This window comes from Lycium ferocissimum, chromosome 6, assembly GCF_029784015.1.
Source record: "Lycium ferocissimum isolate CSIRO_LF1 chromosome 6, AGI_CSIRO_Lferr_CH_V1, whole genome shotgun sequence".
NCBI classification, from domain to species: Eukaryota; Viridiplantae; Streptophyta; class Magnoliopsida; order Solanales; family Solanaceae; genus Lycium; species Lycium ferocissimum.
In genome coordinates, this window is record NC_081347.1 from 40,423,050 (window position 1) to 40,448,075 (window position 25,026).

The 25,026-nt window shown below is 36.7% G+C and overlaps 1 protein-coding gene across 1 annotated transcript in view; it reads right to left on the reverse strand.

Annotated features, from left to right (window-relative positions):
• Positions 1-410: 410 nt before the first annotated feature.
• Positions 411-25,026, reverse strand: part of LOC132059665 (5'-3' exoribonuclease 4) — a 32,678-nt gene continuing 8,062 nt past the window's right edge. The window contains exons 3-23 of the mRNA XM_059452362.1: positions 20,483-20,585; positions 20,329-20,405; positions 20,066-20,257; positions 19,775-19,894; positions 19,128-19,190; positions 18,840-18,986; positions 18,574-18,738; positions 18,208-18,285; positions 15,294-15,380; positions 14,517-14,585; positions 12,941-13,036; positions 11,606-11,676; positions 10,122-10,250; positions 9,909-9,985; positions 9,775-9,815; positions 9,588-9,662; positions 3,267-3,418; positions 3,068-3,172; positions 2,868-2,943; positions 1,894-1,976; positions 411-1,725 (exon numbers count right to left, since the gene is read on the reverse strand). Of these exons, the coding sequence (XP_059308345.1) occupies positions 990-1,725; positions 1,894-1,976; positions 2,868-2,943; positions 3,068-3,172; positions 3,267-3,418; positions 9,588-9,662; positions 9,775-9,815; positions 9,909-9,985; positions 10,122-10,250; positions 11,606-11,676; positions 12,941-13,036; positions 14,517-14,585; positions 15,294-15,380; positions 18,208-18,285; positions 18,574-18,738; positions 18,840-18,986; positions 19,128-19,190; positions 19,775-19,894; positions 20,066-20,257; positions 20,329-20,405; positions 20,483-20,585 (2,742 nt within the window). The 3' untranslated portion in view covers positions 411-989. The remainder of the gene's footprint in view (positions 1,726-1,893; positions 1,977-2,867; positions 2,944-3,067; positions 3,173-3,266; positions 3,419-9,587; positions 9,663-9,774; positions 9,816-9,908; positions 9,986-10,121; positions 10,251-11,605; positions 11,677-12,940; positions 13,037-14,516; positions 14,586-15,293; positions 15,381-18,207; positions 18,286-18,573; positions 18,739-18,839; positions 18,987-19,127; positions 19,191-19,774; positions 19,895-20,065; positions 20,258-20,328; positions 20,406-20,482; positions 20,586-25,026) is intronic.

The following is a 25,026-nucleotide window of genomic DNA, read 5'->3' on the forward strand; positions in this document are numbered from 1 at the left end:
GAGTCAACGGGATGATATTATTTATATAGAAGAAAAATATTGAAGGGAAGAAACGAGTAAGGAAATATTTTTTAATATATAAATAAAGAATAAATAAAATTATTTTTTGCACTTTAACTTGAAATATCACTAAAATTATTTTGAATTTAATAGAACCCCACCTATGAGATTACATTGGGTATGTAGTTGTTGCTGTTGAATTTCATTGAAATATTATTTTTTTGTCCTAATATTGAAATGTTATTCGATGATTGTACTGTATCTATATGATATTTTCCTTTGATTTTATGAAGTTTTTTTTACTGGGTTTATTAAATTGAATAAAAAGACAATCAAATTTTTTTTAAATGAATATGATCTACTGTGCAAGCACAAATACTAGTTTTCATAACAATATCTTAACAATCATCTTGCATGATCAAAATTCAACCAGAAGCTTAGTATAATAATCACATCCTTCAAAAACCCCAAAGAAACACAAAAGAATCCACAAATTTACCACATGCCATGGTATTTCTTGTTTTGGATGCTGAAATATGAAAGGAAAACAAATTGACAGAACGGTGTTACAGCCCGCAAAACTTACCCAGTAGACCATTGTGGGTTTGGGGATTATGGGGGTGAAGGGAGAGGAAGACAAAATACACGTCTTACAAATGTCATTCATACCTTGTTGATTCTTTGCAGCATAAACCTAGCAGGACTTGTTTTGCCAATTTAATCAACAAGAACAAGGCAACGAAATCTATTACTTGACCTTTTCCAGTCATTTGGTACAATATGCTTGCCAGACCTCAAAGTGGACTATCATACATGGGGAGCGTGAACAGACTCCACCATATTTGCTGCTACCAAATATAAAATACTGGAGCTTCCCGTCCATCTATAATGTTAAAAGAGACGAGACAAATCCTTCATGGGAGGATCCAGATATCCTCTCACTGTCTATGAGATTGACTATCAGCAGGAAAAGCAAAGCTCAAAGTAACTCAAATATCACTGTTGTATTCCGGGGAACTCTGAGTCGGCCGGTTTTTGATCTGGTAAACCTGCTTGACTTGCTTGTCGTACCCCGGCCCTTTTGAAGTTTCTTGATGCTTTACGTACATTGCTGTAGCTCCCCTTGCAGGTTTGTTAATCCACTGCAGAGGGGGTGAAGGAAGAGGACCCACATTTTGTGTGAATGGGGGTGGGCAGACGCTAGATAGTTGTCCAGAATTTGGCATTCTTGGCACAGTTGAATAAGACCTCGTTCTTGCAGCACTTTCGATTGTCAACACTGACATTTCATTTCTCATGCTACGATACTCATCTTGATATGAATGCCTATCTTGCATCCTGAAATTTTGCCTAGTGCTGTGCAACTCATAAGGGGGTGGAGCATATCTGGGGTTCCCAGATGCACCACGAGGCATAAAATTGCTAGAGAAATAAGAAGGGTCCTCAAAGAAACCACTTGCACTGCCAGCAGGTCCGGGAAATCGTGGCCTGTGATTGGCAGACAAATTCCTATGACTCATTTGATCATAGAATCCACCTTCATAGCCAGATGGTCCAGCTGGCCTTGGCCTATTCAAAACATGGTTGCCCGGGAAATTTCGAGAATATGATTGCTCCAACACTCCAAAATTTGTTCCACCAGGTTTGATATTCAATGTATTCTTAAGCAACCGATGTGCTGCTTCTCCCAGTGAAGGCCCTGCTATTGCCCCCGGTACGGGACCCCTACATATAAAACAAGACAAACCACTCAAATCATCAGTTGATTACTTGTAACATTCACAAGCTCATTACTCACAACACAAAATTTCTGTTGTTACTTGGGTAGATTAACATTGTGAAAAGCAAAGACCCCAAATACCACAAGATACGGCAAAGGAGATCAGATTTTACCTATCTTTTCCTAGCTGGCGCCGGGTGCCATGATCTTCATGCCATAATACAGGCAAAGGTTTTATATCAACAGCTCTCAATATCTGCAGTACAAATTTAAAAAGCTACACTCACAATTTTCCTAAAAGCAGCAATGCAGCCTATTCAACCAGACAGGACCTTAAACAGCAAAAGATGTGCCGCAAAATACAAGAAAAAATGAAGTGCAGATTAACTCATATTGAAGAAATATTAGAATTAAATAAAGGGAAATTCTCAAAAATATACAGCCCAACATAAAATATTACGCCACGTAGTCATATTTTCAGTTTATACAATGTTATATAACATTATACCTGGGGGAAAGCATATACATAATGTATCAACTTTGTATAAAAGTGTATTATAGTGTGTAAAAGGTGTATACACAAATATGGGCTAAACCGGGTAACAAACTCAAAATATGGGCTAAAGCGTGTAAATATTTTCTCCCAGTAGACATAGAGCGTAATTTTCCCGAACGCAAGCTCCCCTACATCAGGAAAAGCTCGAAGAGCAGGCATCTCTTTTGAGTTAAAAAGTGGCAGGGCATATTCTAATCAATAGAAGGAAACACCACCTAAATAACAACACTGACTAGATCAAGTTGGAACTGGAACCCACTTTATTTAGACACATGCTGATTCAAATAGAGAAATTGAAAAAATAAATACATTACATATTCCTGTTAATTATATATCTGTCATGAAATTAATGGTTAAGCAGTTTTACGATTGGTTATTTATCTTTCCTTTTTTTTTTTTTTTTTTTTACCCCTCCCTAGTAGCTTTTTCACTTTTGCCGCCTTGGTGACTCATACCCACAACCTCAGGGTTGGAGGTGGAGGGTGCTTACCCTGAGCAACCCTGTCTATGATTTGGTTATTATTGTTTAAGAATGCTCCCAAATGTACAACAGGCAACAGCAACTAAGCAAATGACGGATCCTGTACAAACCTTTTTGGGCATAAATACTCCTTCTGGAGGCCTCGGAATGTGCTTATGAGGTACTGGATTCAGAAAGGAAATATTTCTGGCCACAAAAACAAAAAATGAAGGTAAAAGAGGTACTTTCTCAAGCAATTAAAATATTGAAGATGTCATAATCACAATTTGAAAGAAGAGTAGAGGCCTGGAATTGCCGCAAGGGAACTCACAAAATCTTATTATTTAAGATATCTTCCAATCCATTAAGTGGGGAAGGAACCCTATCTCTCAGGCCATTCCTCTCAGATAACCAAATGAATCCATTCATTGCACCGCTGTGAAAAAGGGAACAGCAGAGCGCTTGAGGAACCAGCAAACAATCCGCATAAGAAAAGATTGAAGATTTCGGCAGTAGACCAGATGACCAACCTCAGATTTGCATCAATTACCCATGGTCTTTGTGCCCCCGAGGGCACCTTATCATTGTGATGATAGTACGAAATAATGTATGGGGCCAAAGTATGGTGATCATGAACATAGAGCAAATCGAACTTTACACTGTTCCGTAGTTGCTCCTCGTCCTGCAAGATTACGAAATGAGGATGAGACAAGAACAACTCTAATATGCATTATAATACAATCAAACCTCTTTATAACGTCATTTGTTCCGATATTTTTTGGCTGCTATAACGAAATGATGTTATAGAGAACATATAATATAACATAACATGAAACATCAGTTCCAAAGAAAACACGGTTGTTATAGTGAAGTGTTGTCATAAAGAATGGGCGTTATAGAGAGGTCTGATTGTAATACACCATCTTCCAGGATTTTACTGCAGTCAAGCTCCAGGGAGACAAAAAAAGGCTCAATGGATACTCATGACCACTCTAAATTCCCATAAAAAATCCTCTTATGTTTGATATCATTGTTTGCTTATGGACATACAAAGGGAGGAAAAAATTTGTTTAAGGACTAACACCTTGAGCCTTCTGAACAGAGACGAATCTAGGATTTCTATAATATGGGTGCACTACTAAAAATAGGAGAAAAAAGAAATGCATCAAATGGGAATTGATCCTCGTTCTTCTTGGTAAATAACTAAGTTTTTAACCAAGTGCACCATTAAGCCTTTTTGTGGCATGGGTGCCCTCAGGTAATATTAGATCAAGTCTAAAAAATATGTACATAAAATATCTAGTTTTGTGGAAAGACCATAGGTTCACGTGCCCCAAAATTAACCCATAGATTCGCCCCTGCTTCGGAACAATGAATCGCAGTTTTAACCAGCTATTTAGGGTAAATTAGCAATAACAATATAACACAGTGTGATTCCACAAATGGTGCATGGGGAGGGTAGGATGTACTCAGACCTTACCCCTATCTTTGTGAGGTAGAGAAGTTGTTTCCGATAGACCCTCGGCTAGGGTAAAATAGTGCAATAACTATAAATACTATAATCGTGATTTCCAGAGCCACATAAACAGAGGCGATCAGAGAGAGCCACAGTGAAACATACAATATTCCGCTGTAGTCATTTTGATGGCACATGGGAAAGCTATATAACTGTATGCAGTTTGTTAGTATCTCGTAGATATTCTAGAGTATTTTAGGATCTTGTAAATATAGTATAGTTTGATTTACTCATGTAATTATGTACTTTGAGTGATGATAGGATTATCATAGTTTGTTTAGCTAGGGTTTAGCTTAGTTTAGTAGATTTAATGGTGGATTCCATTGTTGGTCTTTGAACCGTTTATTTCCAATGATTTCATGAAGATTGTTCGTTGTGGATTTCATTATAATATATTGCCTTGAATTCATATTGCTTTGGTTCTTTTGAGTTGTTGAATTCAAATTAGAAGGGTTTAGGTTTCATATACCTAGATTTGTCTATAGGATTCCCCCCCCCCCCTTCGGGTCAAGTATTTATCCTCTTTTCTCATCCCCTTTTCTTTGTATCCTTTAATTTTTCCGCGTTTGAATTGACTTGGCTTCATTCCCAAATCGATTCGTATGATTTGGTATCAGAGCATAGGCTAAGAGATTGTTCCTACAATTTCTAATCCTAGGCTCAAAATTTGAAAATTCCAAAAAAAACAAAAAAATCTGAAAATTCACAAAAACAATCGAAAATTGCAATTGTGGTTTGATTTGAGTGTTTTCGAAGTTGGATTTGAGATTGTTGAGGTGGAATACATCTAAATCCGAAGTTTGGTGAAGTTTGAAGGTGTTTTGAGAAATTCACCATTGAAGGTTCATCAAAGCTTGAAGAACACAATTGGGTCTTGTTGATTTGGATTGAAATTGACTTCAATAGGCATTGGGCTTTGTTCTCCTAGCAAAGAGGAGCTTAGATCTGAAAGTTGGATCCAAAACAAGTTGGAATTAAGGTACTTGGAATTTTGAATGTTCTTCATGTTCTTGAGGACATTCAAACATTCATCTTGAGAAAGAAGACCAAAAAGGAAGGTTTGATCTAAAATTTTTCAAGTCCAAGTGCAAAAGGTGTTAAAACAGATTACTAGGTTGAGTGGGCCCAAGGAAGTCAGCAAGGTTAGAAAAAACGACCCAAGATCCAAGAAATTCGATATGAACCAATTGGTGGGAATTTGCAAGAATGGGAAGAATGTGGTAATGATGAGCCTAGTGGCTATGCACTTCATGGTGAATATGTTTGTGAAGATAATGGGATTGCATATAATTCTTACGAGGTCTTCTAGTAGATATTCACATACATCGCCTTGTAATACTTCCTATTCAAAGCAAAATGGTATAAGTGTGGATTGGTCCACAGAGTAGTCCGAGGAGGAGAAGAGAGTATACATTTCCTACTTCAAGAATACAATGAACCATGCTTCTTATCCAATGTGCCATGTTCTTATGGTTATGGTATGGATGCTAGGAGGGGAATGTTGATAGGTGAAGGAAGTAGAGGGAATGCAAGATCTCAAGCATGGAATGAACCCAAAGAAGAAACAAGCACAAGTGGTGGGTTCAAGGAGATAAGAGAAGACTTCAAGTGCATAGGAGATAATATAAAAGGGACAAAAGAAAACCTCAAGGAAATGACGGAGCTACTTCTCCAAATGCAAGAACAAGTCCACAAAGCCCAACAAACTGTGAGAGAAAAAGATTGAGAGGAGTAAAGGAGTGAAAAGTGACAACTACAGAGAGGAAAAGGAGGATGCGAGGGAGTTGTCACAATCTTTATCTAACCTTGCGACTTTTCTTTCTTTCTTCTGCTGGTCTTAATAATAGTGCGGTATTCTCTACAAACCTAATGATGACCCTCAACCTTTGAAGGTTCTTGAGGTGGTTCGAGCTTCCAAGAGCAAACGAGCTCCAAAGTTGAAACCAAAGGCAAAGGAGATGAATGTGAACTTCAAGGTAAAATAGCTAATCTAACACCACAAAATGATATGATTGATCATGTTGTTGAAGTGAGTGTAAATGATAGCTTGTCCTTAATCGAGCTTAATGAGTCTTTGCCTTGTGATGAGCTTGAGGCTATTGTGACAATTGACAATGTGTTTAATATGGGTGATCCAACACTAGTTGATCCTATTGATGACTATCTTGACTCTTCTTTTGAGTTCAAGTTGTGTCCTTTAGTGTTGATTCCTATGATTTGCATGTTAGTACATTGTCATGTGAAATGATATCTCACCCACTAGTTGATCCTAGCGATGACCGAGTTGATTCTTCTTGGAAGATCGATTTGCGTCCAACTAGTGTGGATACTTGTGTTGCTTGTTTGCTATGAAAATCCACTATTTGAGAAACCTTGTGATGTGCTTAATGAACCTCAATTTAGTGATGATATTAATGTAATTGATCATGTGAATAGTCATGTACCTAGTGGGAAGTTTGGTAATGTTGCAAATGTAGTGTCCTTTGGCGACTACAAGGTATTTAGTAACCCACTATGGGATGATGATGGGCTTGATCTTGATGACAAGCATAGGGTGGTTGAAGTTGTTGACACCATTCCCGATGACGAAAAGTCCTTTTTGAGGGTTTGTGACCCACTTGATGGACCAACGTCGAATTTTAGAATGGCTTCCGAAAGTGAAGAGTGCTCTTTAAAGAAGTACATGAACAAGAGCACACTTCTTCGAAGGACTATGCTAGATCTCCTAACCTAAGGGATGGGGAGATGCTATTTCTAGCTTGGCGTAGGTTAGATAAACCTTTCCCTTGTGATGGAAATAACATGATAGTTAGGGAAGGATGTTTGAAAAAGAAAGTGAAACTTGTTTGCAAATTGTCACGTCTTCCATGAGTGTTCCAAATGGTAGTGGCTTGCTTGAACTTGTGCTTGAACCCCATAATGAGTCTATACTTGAGGTCACTTTAGTTGAAGAAGTAGTTTTGTGTGACACCTTTCTTTATTACCTATTTGCCTATGATGAACTTTGGGATGATGCTCATGTGTATGTTTTGGGTGCATCTTATGTGAAGGGAGACTTATAGGGTAAATGATTGCGTCGTTGACCATACTAGGTGGGTAATCTATCCATTTGATCCGGGTGACACCTTGTGTGATTTGAGAGCACTATCTTGGGAGAGTCCTTGTTTGAAAAATGAGAGAGTCCTTGTTTGAAAAATGAGAGTGTCCTTGTTTGGACATTGTGCTACATGTCAAATAGAACCAATGTAAAGTTGTATACTTCGTATTTTGAATCGATTGGTTTTATTACTCTATCCTCATATCATGAACCTTGGACGGATCAACTTCTTGATACCTCATGTGTGCAATTGTTATCCATGATTGTCATTGATGGTTATACCACAAATTTGTCATCCTTGGCATAAATATGTGATTATGGTTTTGTGTGCTAACCCTCAATCTTTGAGGAGTATGTTTTCGTATGTCTTCCCTTGGATTTTGCTAGGTTCGGATTCAAGGACGAATCCTTTTGAAAAAGGGGAGGATGATATGACCCTACTTGGCACACCTCATTTCAAGACTTAATCCAAGGCCAAGATATGGAACTTCAAGCTCTACAAACGGCATGAATGATAAGGATGGTGTTGAAGGCCTTTGGAGGCCCATACAAGCCCCACAATGAGGCCTATGATGTGTGGGAGGTGGCTTGGGCGAGGCTTGAAGATAAGGCTACAACAAAGAAGGCCGACACTCAAAGTCGCTAGAAGCGCAAAATACATGCAAATGGTCGCAATTGCAAGCTTTAAGGATGGGATGATGGCTATTTGTGCAAGGGAGAGACATTTCGGATTCCAATCCAACTAGCCAAACAAGGCCCTTGCCTCATTAATGGCATTTTTGTAATAACTTAGTCTTCTTTAGTCTAGGAGTATAAATACTAGACTTAAGCCATTTTCTTCACGGAGATTTTGATGATGAATATTTGAGTAATGATAGGATTATCATAGTTTGTTTAGCTAGGGTTTAGCTTAGTTTAGTAGATTTAATGGTGGATTCCATTGTTGGTCTTTGAACCGTTTATTTCCAATGATTTCATGAAGATTGTTCGTTTGTGGATTTCATCCGAATATCTTGCCTTGAATTCATATTGCTTTGGTTCTTTTGGGTTGTTGAATTCAAATTAGAAGGGTTTAGGTTTCATATACCTAGATTTGTCTATAGGATTCCCCCCATTCGGGTCAAGTATTTATCCTCTTTTCTCATCCCCTTTTCTTCGTATCCTTTAATTTTTCCGCGTTTGAATTGACTTGGCTTCATTCCCAAATCGATTCGTATCAGTTGCGTTTTTGGAGGGATGTAGTTCTCGCATCCTGCTATCTTATTAATCGTATATCATCCTCAAGTATCCATAATCAAGTTTCATACACTGTTTTACTTCCCCAATCACCTTTGTTCTCTCTTCAACCCGTGCAAATTGGGAGCACGTGTTTTGTTCATAACCTTACTCCAGGAAAAGATAAGTTAGCTCCACATGATTTTAAATGTGTATTTCTAGGTTACTTGAGGGTGTAGAAGGGATATCGATGTTATTCACCTGATCTCCAGCGGAGTCTTATGCCAGCTGATGTTACCTTCTTTAAAACCCAGTCATACATCACCGACCCAGGTGATTACTTAGACATTGCTCCTATATTTTTGAGATATTTAGTATCAAAATTCTAAATAGTGCAAAAACCAGACCTCTACAATTTGACGGTAAACTGACGCTTAATTAGCCTGATCTCTCTTGAAATTGGTCAAGTTGATTTAAACTAATATTGGACAATTGAGCAGAAGAGAGTAATGATAATATTTATTTTCCTCATGCCTTTCCACCAAGAGTAGAAACACTCGAGGAAAAACCATCTATTTATGAAAACTCAATGACACGCTCAAACTAGGAAAGTCGAGCATTTCTATGACCTCAGCAGCCAACTACTTTGGTGGGACGTACTTTCCTAACTAATAAAATCTAAGTCCCAATTTAACAACTCGCCAATCAAACCTACTAGAACTGCATGTGTTTCATGAAAAGATGCCTACAGCAAGGATGGAATAATTAGAGAAACAAAATTTGAGGTAACATTAAATGAAGATGGCAAAACTAGTTGTACTTAACTGCTCTCTTTTGGCCTTTTAAGGCAATCAAGTTCACCATCTTAACAATTTTAACAGTAGATACTATTAACCTATGTTGCTTGGACTCTCCTAAAATGTTGCCGCACCCGGTGGCATATTTGAAGAGTCCGAGCAACATAGCTATTAACAACGAGAGCCAAGACCTTGAAAGGTCTAAAAATAATATTTTCTTTCATACCGTTAACGTGTCTTCAAGCTTCTTTGTTTCGGCAAGTAACTTCTTCTCGTCGATGAACGGCAATTTTACGACAGCCTATTTTACAGGGGAAATAACAATTAGTACACAGATTTTAAACTTTCAAATAAGTAAACAGCTACAATCATCTCGAGAACTACTAGACATTCAATCATTGCAGTAAAACTACCTGCCATGCAAAACGCTTCCCATTCATGTCAAGTTCAAAATCTGCACGCACAAAAGAATTTATGGTGAATGATTGACTTCAGAACATAAGAGAAATATAGTAAACTGAACAACAGTAAAATGTTGACATCACACCTGTTGGGTAAAAATCAGAAATTGGTGATGATGGATCCATCATTAGCATCCTGTACTTTTCAGGAAGAGCATTTGCACTGCAGGAAAGGTGAAAAGGGGAAGAAGAAGAGACAACCTCAAATAACCACTCATGTAAGAAATCGTCAAAACTGTATAAAAGATGTTTCCTTTGACATATCCTTCAATACGTAGTATAAAGAACCTAATGATAACCTTGCAGCTGGCAGAACACCCATTAGCTGATCAAAGGGCTTAAATGGTTCCCCTGGGAAAAACGTAATTTCCAAGTCTGCTAGACCTTTGAGATCAGAAGCAAATGGAGCATAATGATACGGGTAAAACCTAAAAAGAAAAGTGAATCATAAGTGCACATTGCCACTTGAACCATCAGAAAATTAGAAAGGACAAAGAGATGTTAGAGTAAATAAGATTCTCCTTCTGTCCCAACTAATATGAACTCTTTCCATTTTGGGACATCCAAAAATGTTTTTGACACAAATAATATTATGCTTTCCTACTTTCACAACTTTCAAAAAGTCAAATTCATTTTATTATTCAAACTTTGAACTTTGATGTGATGTTTTCTCTACCAAAACTAACTTTCACATATTAATTTAATATTATTTCCACTACCACTAGTGTAATTCATCAAGTGAAATTAGCGTTTCAAATTGTGTCCAATTTAACGCTGTCATAAAAAATGGAATTAGCCGATAACTTCTGATTCAAGCATGGAGTAGCCTAGTGGTCAATGTAGTGGATGCAAATCTTGGAGACCAGGATTGAAATCCCAAAAAAGTTAAGAGATTTCTTCTCATCTGTCTAAGCCTTGGAGAGCAAAGTTATACGGAACCTGTGCTGGTGGGAGGTAGCAACTACTCGGTGGACTAGTCCAAGAACGCGCAACTTGACTAGGACACTACCATTACTAAAGAAAAGGGCAGCCCGGTGCACAAAGCATCCTGCGTTAGCAGGGTCCAGGGAAGGCCCATACCCCAAGGGATGTGACGTAGATAGCCTACCGTAATGCAAGCATTGGTGGGACACTACCATTATCACAACCCCAAAAAAAAAAAAAAAAAAACACTTCTGACACAAAATTAATGAGGGGTAAAAAAGTAGGAAGTGTTAGCATGATGGACAGCTCACAACTCATGAATTAATAGAGAATAATTGTATATATTTATGTAACTGTATCGTGTTGTAATTATAGAGATTTGATGTAGTAATCAAAGAGAATAAATATTGATAATATAACAATTAAGAATAGCAGATTTGGAGGGATAGAGTAGCTGATCTTTAGGGATAGAATAGCTGATCTTTAGGGATGTAAATCTGTATCCTTTCTATTTAATGGAAAGACTCAATTTGAGAGGCATTCAGCAGAAAACTGACAGGAAGAAGAGAGTCCCCCGGCTCCGACACGAACCCCTCAATCCCCCATTTAAAATAGAAAAGAATGAATATATTAATAAAATAAAAATCGACCAGTATACTACAAAAGGAGCCGTACAGAACATCCCTACAAGGATAAGTAAAAATGTCAAACAGTATCAACATTATAAATGTGGCATGCTGCATGCAGAAAGCAGCTCCATATATCTACCACAACGTATTCAATAAAGAGGTAACTACACAGGAAAGGCATAAATATGAAGTGGAAAATACTATAATTGAAATCCAGGAAAACAACAAACCATTGCCACGAGCAAACACCTTGGTAGTAATACCGGCAAACCCAACATAATCCTTCCACGTACTTCTGAACCTGAAATTTTGACATTTATCATCTGAAAGTTTTGACAGCAAAGCTCAATTTCACAATCATCTTACTAGCTACAGGATGCAAAATAATGTTACTGCAAAAGGAAGGCAGGAGAAGGGAATTGGCCTTTCCCTCAACATTGGGTCAAGCATTTGAGATGGAAGGAGTAACCTGAAAAGTCACCTAGTTCTTTCCACTTGTCTACCGATGCAATCTAATAATTTGTCAAACATTTTGGTCTTAAACTACAAACCCATCACAGTTAAAGTAATTGGGATGGGAAAAGTAAAACTGTATCACACTCCAACCTAAAGGCAGCTAGACACTCCAACCTAAAGGCAGCTAGTTCTTTACTTCTAGAAGGAATAACTAAAACAAACAATGAACAGAATGACTAACTTATCAAAGTATAGATAAGAGCATATTACCATTATTACCACGTTTCCTAATTTGAACAAAATGAGCCACAAGATATACTGCAGCTTCTAAATTAGTATTAAACACTAAAGATGATATCACAAAGCCTGTTTACCTTGTCCTAAGCTTGATAGCTTTTACTTGTCTACCACCAAGCTGCTAGCACATAATACACATGCAATACAAAATTCCAGAAAGAAAGCTAAACCAGACGTCACTTTCCTGAAGCTGAATATTGACAAAGTAGTTTCAACTTGAATTTAGAAATGGCATCTGATTGTCGCCTGACTTTATAGCTAGGACCAGAGGTGATGGTATGTGATTACAGGCATTAGGTTTAGAGCCAACAGCACTCTACTGATCATATGCCAGAGTGAAAGTTGGCAATTCTTTTCTCATACTCTCTATTCCATTTTACATGGCACTCTTTCCCTTTTAGTTTGTTTGCAATGCTCCATTTTATACGGCAGTTGGCACCCCTGCAGAAAAGATAGAACCTTCCTATATTTGGAAACTATTTAACTTTAAACTTCCTACTTTACCCATAATGATATGCTCATATAGCCATAGACATATCATGGCATGTTTAACGCATGTTTAACTTTTAAGGATATTTTTGGTATAGCCATGGAAATATCATGGCATGTTAAAAACCATACATTTTACTTTTGGTATATGCCAAAAGTCTTTGTTTCTTAAACTCCGTGCGCAATCAAACACAGGCATATAAAATGAAACAGAGGGAATACTACCCAGACGTAGAAAGACAAGTAATCCACCTGAATATAATATGAAGAGATTATGAGAGGAGGATAATAAGAGTTCAACAACATTCTATAACGGAACTTACTACATCTTGTCTGACTTCATGAATACCCTCTGCAGTTGATACACCAAATTTCTCGGAATAATACCTTTCCTTGTATCCAGGCTCTCCTAGCTTCACCTAAAAGGTAATAGACATTTGATGGCATTTATGAAATGAAATTACATTTATTCTACATATGCAGGCATGCATGCAATCAAACTTTCTTTCTGACAATAATATGATATGATGTTGAGAAATATAGTTCTACTTTCAAAATCCAGTAACAGACAACTCTTACTCTCTCATAACGAGTTGAACATTAGAAGCAACAAAAGTAGGACGCAAACTCAAATCATATTGCGCATAATTTTTATTGGCCAAGGTATATATTGGGCGTATTTTTCAGTAAGATTTCTGACCTCCATAGGGTTACTCTACCGAGCACATTTTTGCTTTCTTCATTTATTTCTCCTCTATTTTAGGACACTCTGTTGCTTCAGGGGTTCCACATCAAATTTAAGATTTTAAATATTATTCTTCCTTTTTTCTCAAGTATAAACACACTATTCAATAATATTTTTTATTTTGATCAGGTAAAGGTAAACACACCATTCAACAATATTAATGTCGTAGAAGTGCAGGTGTTAAAATCATACTAAAGACCTGAAATCTCTCAAACCATTCGATATTTAACTTAGAAGTTAGAACAAAACACAATAGACACAGAGGATCCATATAGGCAAATTACCAATTAGTTGTGATTAAATAGTTATACTGATGGGACTAGATGGAAATGCAAGTGTAAAAAAAAATGCTCTCAAGTATGGGAATCAAGGTGGTTAAGTTTTCCAATTTTTTCTGAAAATTCAATCAAAATAAGAGTCTCATTTCTCTTTCTGATTTTTTATTTTATGTTTACCGCCTTGCTGGACTTAAAAAAAGAAGTTTTCGAGTAAAGTGTTTGTGGGTGGCCAGTGCTGGAAAAAAATATTCTGTTAGTTTTTCTTAATCATTTTGAGGACACTGGCAACACAGTGCAGAAGATCAAACTGAACTGTGTGCTACTTTTATGTTTTTGGTGCTCCCAGACTGTTACAGTAGATACCATTTCTATCCTTAACATTTTAGGTTCTTGCTAGGATAGAGGATTGGTCTGATATATTCCCCTTTTTCCTTTTGCTCACTTGTAAATACGGTTTCAGTACAACCCATGTACTGTTTTGCTAATATATACTAACTGTCACCCTCTCAAAACAAAACTTATGGCCTAAGAGAAAAGTGGAACATGGGTGTTTAGAATAAATGGAGCTATGAGGGAATTATAATTTTGTGGGCCAGCACGGTATGGACAGGAGAAGTAATTAATATTGGTAATTGTTCAGAAATCTAATCTACAGTAGTTTAATATAGCTATAAACATGTATACTCTTCACTTTTGGAAAAATCTAATTGATGTGCAACCCATAATTAGACAGTTTGGAGCTCATCGCCGGACTCTGTTATTCATTTTGGAACAAAGTACTGATATCCAAAATCAAGCGGACTCAGACTTCCGCTTAATCACTTCAATAAACTTCTCTAGTGTGAAGAAGTGTAACATTTAAGAGAAACAAAGCACCTTGTCCTCCGCCGGAGGCTGTAGCTGAGCATTAACCTCATTTCTTGTCCTTTCATTATTTTCTATCGACTGCAATGAGAAAAAGAATCAGAAAAATATAAAATTATATATAATAACAATAATGAAACAACAAGAATGCGAACAATAACAATGATAATGATAACAATAACAATGAACATGTTGAGTAAAGCAGATGTACATCATGTTCAACAATAACCATGCTTTGCTACCAAAGATATAACTTTTAGAGCCAATAAAAAACAAACAGACTATTGCATCACAGAAACTTGGTAAAGTAACTAGTGTCAATTGGAAGTACATTCCAAGATACAGCATAACAAAGGTGCAGTGACTTGGAAAAAATCAGTAAAGCAATTCAGTGCCAAAAAGTTTGGTGAAATTGATGGAAAACCTAAGTATGAATTTTCTGAAAGAGGCAGCAAGAAAGAAAAAGCATATAAATAACTAAAAATCGCTAAGACATCATTTCAACTGCAAATTGATAAAACTCAAATGCTGGTTACACTGTGAGGCGTGAGCTCACAAAAAAAAAAAAAAATAGACTAGTCAGATACATTAAAAACCCATCTGGATTTCTAAAAAAAGGAGCATAACTAAAAAAGGAAAAACAATATTTGATATTCCTGACAAATAAATATCTTATAGCACTATAAACATGGTTCCGGAATCAGAAACAGGCTTAAATTTCTCTTCTTCATTGAATTTGCTGTGTCATTGTCTGTGCCACAATTTTCAAAAAGGAATTGAAGAGATCACCTGCTGTATCCGAGCTCTCTTTTGAAAGATTTGATCTTCATAAACTGCTGCCGCCTGAATAAAATGTTCTACTCTATCCAAAAAAACCTGTGAATGGATGGTCATATTACTAAACCAAAACATAGGCTTTCTCACCTTCCAAAATAAGCTTCACTAAATTAAGAGCTTTCTCATCAGGGCATGTCAATAATCAGGTCCAATTATATAACGGGCAACCCAGAGAAACCAAACTTATCTAGCTATCGCGAAAAGGAAACAAGCTCTCAAAGCTAGTCGTGTCTTGTATGACTACATAATAAGAGGGAATGATAGTTTTTTGTAGTCCTCACAGGGCTATTTTTGTCATTTACTAGCCCTGAAGGAGTTACACGTGTTGTTCAACTTTTACACCTTTGAATCCCTCTTTTATTAAGTTGCCTCTTGTTTAGTTCTTTATTGCTTCAGTTGCCACAATCTAATTTAGTAAATAAAGGCACATTTTGAGACGTTTTGTAAGGCCCAAATTCATCGGCATTCCCACCTGGCCAAAAGCTCATTGATTATTGTGTCTTCAATTTGTTTTTTGTGTGGAGTGCCCTTCAAATGCACTGGTCTTTAATCTCAAATTATTGGTCTTTAATTTTTGCCTTTCGCCTAAAACTTTTAGATTTCAAGTTCGAATCCCCCCTCAGTAACTTTAAAAAAAAAAAAAAAAAAAAAAAAATCTAGGTAGAACTTAGATTCGCAAGATAGAGTTTTGCCTGCGAAACTCTGCCTATTTGTCTCATACACTATGGGGATGGTGAGAAGAGATATATTTTACATCCCAGAGAGGCTCTAATTGGAGATACCATTATTTCTGGTACAAACGTTCCTGTAAAAATGGGAAATGCCCTACCTTTGAGCGTGGTTTGAACTATTGATTGACGTAGTTGGAAATAACCAATTAGGTTTACGACGAAACCTAGAAATCGATCACCTTCAAAACTCTGCCTTCTTCTACCTGAAGGTAAAATTTTGCTATAAGGCAGAGTTTTGAAGGTATAGTTTTGCAGGAAAACTATGCCCGATAGGGCAGAGTTTGTAGGCAACCTCTGCTTAGCGAATTTTTTTTTAATTTTCGCCTGAGCAGGGATTCGAACCCAGAACCCTGAGATTTTAGGCGAAGGACAAAAGTTAAATACTTTTATTTGATGGGCAAAAATAAAAAATCACCCCCAAAATAAGGGCATTACTGCGAATTGCACTCTTCAATTTGATAGATAGTCAACTTTTTAGGGAATGGAGAGACAAAGTCATTGAAAAATTCGGATTTAAAAAAATGACGTAGATTTTAATCCCTTTAAAATATTTTTGATCGTAGTAATTGGTACTCTCTTTGTCTCAAATTATTTGTCGTGATTGGTAAAATAGTTATTTTAAATTACTTGTCATTTTCAAGTTATGACAACTTCTTTTTAATTTTACGCTTAATAGTAATTGTTCTTGAAGACTACAAAACACCTCAATTATGGAGATATAACACGTAAATAGAGTAAATATTCAATGAAGAGATATTATATCTTAAAAATAAATAAGCGTAAAACTCCTCCAATTAATATTTTCTTAATGGGTGTGTAAAAATAACGCGACATATAATTTGAGACGGATATAATGTAGCAGTAACTTTTTGTGGTTGATATAATTTAGACAACTTTGGAGCCACATTTAAAAATCTTTTACTTTATGTATGTGCTTGAATTATTATTTAATAATATTCTTATAAGATTATTAGGTTGATTTGGGTAAAGACACTAAACTAAAATTATATAAATATTTTGTTATTATACATTTCAAATTGTTATTTTACTTTTTTGAGGTTGGGCCCGGGCTTAGCACGGGCCTCCCGCAACTAGTGTGTGTATATATATATATATATATATATTAGCTTCTAAAATTCAAGCAACCATGTCTCATAAAATGAAGCAAATTCCTTGAATCAAACTGGTGATATCTAGAAGCAAATGAAACATAAGAACTATCAGATATATTACCTGATGAGCTGTCCTGTAATGTCTTTAGTTGTTTTACATTCAATTCTTAATCCCAAAAAAAAAAAAAATATTACACAAATTTTTTTTTTTTTTTTTTTTTGAGAAGGTAACAAATGTGTGTAAAATTAAGCTTGAGGAAAGTACGTGGTTTATAATGGCTAGTCAGGTAGAGGCGTAGACCATGAGAATAGAAGACAAGACACTACTATAATGCCACCTAGAAAGGTCACTGACTTTTACTAAGAACAAACGATATCTTCTATGGATGCAAATCTTAAAGTTCAACTTTGACGGACGCAATAGCACACTTAGATCAATCTTCCAGTACCATAATGAACTCGGTGGGGATAATATGATCATATAGAAAAGCACACTATTTTCCACTTTACCACCTCAGTTGAAAGAAGATCGAGAGCAAGAAAGACAAAGGTCCAACATTTGACCATTACCACCTGCTCTTGCAAATAAAAAGGTCTAATGGATCTTCAGAAGTGTTAATAGCCCCTAAACCAACCCAAATTTCTTTTTCCCCAGGCATTACTTTAACCAGTTAACCGTGGACATTTTACAAAGCAGAGAAATAACATACTACCGATATAGGTTGGTTATGTTTAACATACTACCGATATACTACATTTTACTACCGACATTTTACAAAGCAGATATAGGTTATGCAAAGGGTGTCGTTTCATGACCTTCAGAAAATAAAATGAACTAAATTATCTGAAATAATTGAACTATCAAGCAGTACTTGCACTAGAAAGTAGTTATAACAAGATAAAAGTTCATCTGACTGAACAATAAAAACATCAAATATTATACAAGCATGCTGCACTGCATCACATATAACTTGATTCCTCATGAGAAATTTGAAGTGTTGCATTGTAATTAAAAAAAATTACCTCACCCGCATCTGTAAGATAACCACCCATTGTTGTAAAGTCCCTTCTATAGACGAACATCAGCAGATTGATGGCACCCTAGAAAAGTATACAGGATTAAGGAAACATTAACAGAGTAAGTAGAATGACCAGCAGCTGCATAGCAATTGGACAGAAGGAAGGAATAGCAGTTGCAATGTTATTACACAGAAAAAGAACTTTAACATGCCCGAGATTCTATAACGATCAGAGTACAATATCCATAGAGAGAAAGCTCATTATCACCAGAAATTTAACAATCAGAGCATAAATACCCATATAAAGAAAGCTCATTATTACCAGAAATTTAACCTAGAAGAAAACGCTTATATCAGGATAACTGCATACCTCTCGAATCTCCAGTGTTGGCATATGAGGAAGAAAATCGTTGCCAACAAAAAAACACAAAAAAACAAAATCATCCACCACCCTTTCAAAGTCTATCTGAAATGGAGGATTGTAAATCTCCAAATCATATTGCAAATACTCTCGCAGCACCCAGATGTTGAGAAACTGCGAATGGGACAAAGAGGTATCAACAAGATGGACCAAAGTATTAGACAATAAACGATACTTCAAATTGGAAATTAAAGAAGAGGCAGCAATTTCTGGACCTGATATTTCTTCTTGTGAATAGGTGTGTCATTCACAGTCTTTCCATCTACGCCTTGGTTTCCATTTGTACCGCGACAAACAGCTGCAAGATGTCCAACCTGACCACAGGCAAAACACTTCTCCTGCTGACCTGGTAGAGTAATCACCTGTACAGAAGATCAGACTTTCAGTTTTTTTTTTTTTTTTTTTTTGATTGGTAAAGGGTAAAAACGCAAGATCAGACTTTCAGTTTTTGAAGAAACAAATTAATTTGATTGCACGGCCGCTGGGTAGTAGTAGCTACTGACCTCCCTCAATATTGAAAAATGGACTTCATGAGTAGCCAGAGACAGCATAATAAGATCCGCATCCTAAACAAAGTAAATTGGATAACTATGAAGAAATTAAGACATGACATGATCAAGAAAAACTCAAGAAAATGAGGAAACACTGGTTGAAAGCAAACTAGCAAGGATTAACCGAGATTATTAGCATGTTTGGCCAAGCTTCTAAAATCAGCTTATTTTGAAAAGTGTTTTTTTCAAAAGTGCTTATAAAAAAAAGTACTTTTGGCGAAAAGCAGTTTGTATTTGGCCAATTAATTTAAAAAGCACTTTTGAGCAGTAATTTATGTTTGGCCAAGCTTTTAAAAAGTGCTTCTAATGTATTTCCCTCAAAAGTGCTTTTGGGCAGAAGCTATTTTTTTTTAGCTTCTGAAAAACTGTTTCTGCTACTCCCCAAAAGCACTTATTTTCTCTCAAAAGCTTGGCCAAACACCTCACTTTTTTTAAAATAAGCACTTATTGAAAAAAATAAGTACTTTTGGAGAAAAATAAGCTTGGCCAAACAGGCTATATGTCAAAAACATATTTCTTATACCGAAAAAAAAAAATAGAAAGGATTAACAGAATTTAAGATAATAAGATGTTATCAATAGTACAACTCTTTCACTCACTAGACCATATAGACAGTGGCGGGTATTCGGGTTGAAGCCAGGAAGGTTACGTTGCAAGCGGATGTAGGACATAACTTTGTGTTCACCCTCACCAGGAACATTAGCATCAGAGAGGATAACCTTCAAATAATCACCCAATGCAACCCAATAAATAAGTTAGGAGAGACAGGGTATCCTGAAAATTAGAATTGTATTCGAAAAGAACCACAAAGTTACTCCACAGGAGGAGTCCTCCGATCCTAAAAGACTATACTAAAGCAAGATAATTTAAGTAGATTATACTGGAACAACCTTGGTAAACCGCCAGCCAGCACTTTTATTCAACCTCGATTGTATATAATATTGAAGAGCTACTGATAGTACTCCCATAAATGGAGTACCAGGAGTAATAACATTTGAATCAGAGGTCTCAGGCTTTCCTGGAGGCACTAAACTAGTAGCCTCCATCTCAAAGTCTTCTCTCAGCCTTTTTTCTTCAGCTTCCTGTCATAAAAAAATTGAATGAGACGCATACAATTACAATGTTAAACCACATAGAAAGGGAAAAATTATACAGATTCAGCAGCATCTTTAGCAGCTCTGAAACGCCTGGTTCTCTGCTGATTCATCTTAGCTCTAGGAGCCACTCCATCTAAGAAATACATAATAAAATTAAAACTTTAAAGATTGAAGTTGTAAAGATATGCAACATCAATGGTCACAACTTACCAATAGCCATATAGAGGAGTTTTCTTGGACGGACTAATGAGAAAAGATGGTCAATGTAGTCAAAAATTGATTTGAATACGTCATCATACGTTGCTGGTGCAGGCTGCAAGGCGGAGAAAAAACTTGATACACAGGTAGTGCCCAACTAAAGGAAAAAACAGCAAATAAATGGGGAAATATACTTAGAAATTGCAACAAATTATCAAAATGCTAATTGGGACCAGATAATGTGATAACACAAAGGATGGGAGTCCCAAAACTAGAGTATGAATTAAAATAAAGAGAAAAGACATCATTTCACCCCTAAACTTGGCAGCAAAACTCACTTTAGCAACTAAACTTTACTGATAATTATTTACCCCCCTAAACAACTTATACGTGAATTATTTTGCACCTTCCGTGGCCCATACCAGTTGAGAGGTGGGTGTTGTTCACCACTCCCCTGGTGATAGGTCCACGTCATTAAATTTTTTTTAATTATTTTTATTTATTTAGCTTTTCTCTTTCTTCTTCATTCTTTCCCTATTTTATTATTTTATTAAACAATAATAAAAAAATAAAAAATAAAAGATGGGCCCATAGCCCCTATCCCTTTCAGCTGTTCTCCTCCTTCTAAACCCCCCACCCCTCACACTCCTATCCCTCTCGTTCTTCCCCAATCCCCATTGTTTCGACTTTCAAGTTCACCAAAAAAAATTTTGACCAATTTTTTAATCATTTTTATTTTTATTTATTTATTTAGTTTTCCCCTTCTTCTTCCGTCTTCCCTAGTTACTTTCTTTTTCTTTCCATCCATGGTAGCTGCCACTCATGGCTGATTTTTTCCCCTTTATCATTTTTAATGTCATTTTCACATCTCAATCATAAAAAATTCAATCTTTTTCAATACCCAAGTGGGAAAAACTATCTTTTTCAATACCCAAGTTGAAAAATTCAATCTTTCTCAATACCCAAAAATTTTCTGACCAAATCATGAAAACCCAGTTCGAATATTTCAAAATGTAGCAGTTTTTTTTAAGTATGTCACTTCAGATCCTACAGATGTACAGAATATTTCAAAATGGGTCAAAGATTTTTGCGGCGAGTACACCATTAATAGACCCACCAACATCACTTGAGAAAATTCTGACTTTTCCGGTGTCGAGATTCTTGTTTCCGACGAATGGAGCTTTTTCCGGTGACAACATTTTTCAGGTCATCATAGCCGAAGAGGAATTTGTTTTCAAGAATTGGACTGTTTCTTTGAGCTAAAACAATGAAAATCTTGCAATTCTAGAAAGATTGTTATAAGTATAGAAAAATTGGAAGAAGAAAGGGAGGGGTTGGAGCGAGGAAGAAAGGGAGGCATACTGGGGGGTGAGGAAGAAAGCGAGTGGCAATGGAGTAGACCATAAATACAGAGAAGAGAAATAAAAAACTTAAAAGGAAAAGTGGGATCCACGTCTCAAAATAAAAAATTCATATAATTAAAAAAACTACTAATATATCAAGAAAAAAATATTAAGAGTATTAATTATGTATTGCCCATTAAAAAGATTACATGTGTATTATTTTATCAATTTTTTAAATTTTTTTTCCTTCTCACTTGCTTCCAGGAAGGTGAGTACACTCTCTCTACTTAGGGGGATATTTAATACACTATCGACAAGAATAGGAAGGTAAATAATTATCAGTAAAGTTTAATTGCTAAAGTGAGTTTTGCTGCCAAGTTTAGGGGTGAAATGATGTCTTTTCTCTAAAATAACGCGGAAGCAAGACTAGGAAATGAATTGAAAAGACCGAACAAGAATTACAAGATGGGGGAAATTCAAGCAAATAGTTCCAAGAAATTCCAAGCAAGTTCTACGGATTTGACATGATCCAAGTAAAAACGAATTGGTTATTGGATCTTGTCAAATCTTTAGAACTTGCGTTCTTGGAAGTTCATGGAAATATTTTCTTGAATTTCCCCTATCTTGTAATTCTTGTTAGATCTTTTCAATTCATTTCCTAGTAAAAAATATTTTAAGAAGTACTGTAGCAGTAAACAGTAACGTTAAAAAAAATAAAGTATATTGTTTGCTCTCCAAGAAATTTATTTCATCTAGTTGTTTTCTAAAGGTTAGGATACATGATATTTGACACAAATATCATGTTTAGTGTAACTTTACCTCTCGTTCTTAAGACTTTAATAGCTAATTATATGCTGAAATCGTTGTATTTGCGCTTATGTTGGTATGTTTTGTGTATTCAGGTATAACGAGGACAAACGATGGAAAACCGGGCAATTTTGGTCGACTTTGGGACAAATGAAGCTTACACGAGGTGACAAGATAAGAGGCCTGAAGTTTGGAACTGATGAAGACATCGAGAGACAGCAAATGTGCCATCCCCGAGTCACGGGGTGCCATTCGCGTGTTAGCCCCGCGTCGCAGGGCCACGACGAAAAAGACCAGCTTCAAAATATGGACGATTTCGTACCAAGCCCGCATTGCGGGGCCATGACTGAAAAGACCAGCTTCAAAATATGGACGATTTCGTACCAAGCCCGGTTCCCGGGCTCAGCACAATTGGGAACCAAAACCACTGAAGACCCCGTGTTGGACCCGCGACGCGCGGCCAACGCGGGAAGGCCCAGTTTCAGCCTATTTTAACTAGGATTAGGATCCTTTTATTTGGTTAATAACCCTAAACTATAAATAGATGTTTTATTTGTTATTAATAACGTGCTGGGATTATTCTAAGACTTGTAAGCCGTAATCTTAACTTTCTCTCTAGTTTTATTTTATTTTCATCTTTTCAACCGTAGTTTCTTCATGAATTCTTGTTGTTCATCAAGAATCATGAGTAGCTAAACTTCTTAATTCTGGGTGTGGCAAAAGACATGATAGTTGGTTTGACGACAATTTCTATCGATTAAATTTCCGTATTTTGGGTTGCTTATTTATTCTTAATCTTAATTGTTTGATTATCTGGCCAATAGTTGAACACTATCTGTGGCGTGTGAATTGAACTAGGGATAGGAAATTTGCATGCGTAATAAGAATAAATAGGGTTTGTTCGATATAATCGTTTCGCTAATGAGGATAGGAATATACCTTTTAGCCTTGCTTAGTTGAATACGGAGAGTTAAATGCGTTTTTGTTACCTCTGAAGACCATAGGGATATAGGTGTTATAGTAGCATCTACAGGCTTGTGAGCAACTCGGAAGATACTCATAAAGTTATAATTAACCCGTCAACTAGTAACCCAGGAAATAAGATAGGTAGAATTGTCAGAAGATCAACTGGATTATCGAAAGCCATGACCCTTGATGCAGTCCAAATTACCATGGTGACGACCCAAATTTTCAAGCTGAGGAGACCCAAATTGAAGCCCGAGAGGATGTGGATTGAAGCCCAAGATCTGCCCCACAGAAAGATCTTGTGTCACTGTGTTTCTAATTTGAGTTTGTTTTTCAAGTCTTTACTATTTTCGTTGGTCTACTTGTGTCACTGTGTTTCTCTGGTTCATGCCAAGCACTAGAAGTTCAGGAAAACCGTTAGTAGATCTTGATCCCGAAATCGAAAGAACTTTACACAGACAGAGAAAAATGGTCGAGAGAGAAAGACTTGCTTTCTTGAAGCGAAGCGAAGGGAAAGAAACAGAAACGGGGATTAACAGGATGCGAGAGATGCTGCGAGGGCACAAGAACAACGGATTCTTTTGTCCAGTTATGCTCCTAGTCTGGCAACTATTGCTAAGGCCATCGTCAAGCCTGACACTACTGGAAATTTTAAAATCGAAAGAAGAAGGACACGGTGCAAAAGATAATACGTGCCAGTATATGGGTAAGTCTAGTGAAGACCCGCATAAGCATGAACTTGTGATATTTGTGATTTTGTTTACTTGTCAGTATAGGATTAGATAGCTTCTTTGTTTTTTTTCTTTTGTAATATAGTTTGAAGTAAGTGTGGGGTCGGTTCAACCCCAATGGAACTTTAACGATAGTAACCATGGATAGGGCCCGAAAAGTAGGAATGTGAAAAAGGGCCACACAATCTAAACTTGAAAACATGAAAAAGAATTTTCACGACCCCGTTGGGATTGAAATTGAATTCATTGTTTGGTATTGTGTTCTTTTGCAGGCAAAATGGTTAACACCAAAGGTAAAAGGAAAATCGATTGCCACCTCCACCTCTCAGGGCACGAAAAGGGCTAGAGCTAAGCCCTCGATAGCAAAGAAATCAGTAAAGTCCACTTCGGGGGATAAGCATCCGGGTGCACCTATTCCTCGACCTCCACCTGGGAGACCTGCGCTGGATAAATACCGATAGCAGAGGATTGGTATGCACAATTCAAACCCGCATTCAGGTACATGCATAAGCGGGCCATAAACACATCCACGCTGGAGCGTAAGTTCAGAAATGTTTACAATAAGCTGGTGGAGATAAGGTGGGTGAAAGTCTTTGAATCACCAGGTCGTGCAACATTGATCTGGTACTTGAATTTTATGCTAACATCCGGCTTCCCCGAGACTCGACGCATACGGCGGGGGAGTGTTTACTTGAGGGGAGAGGGGGTG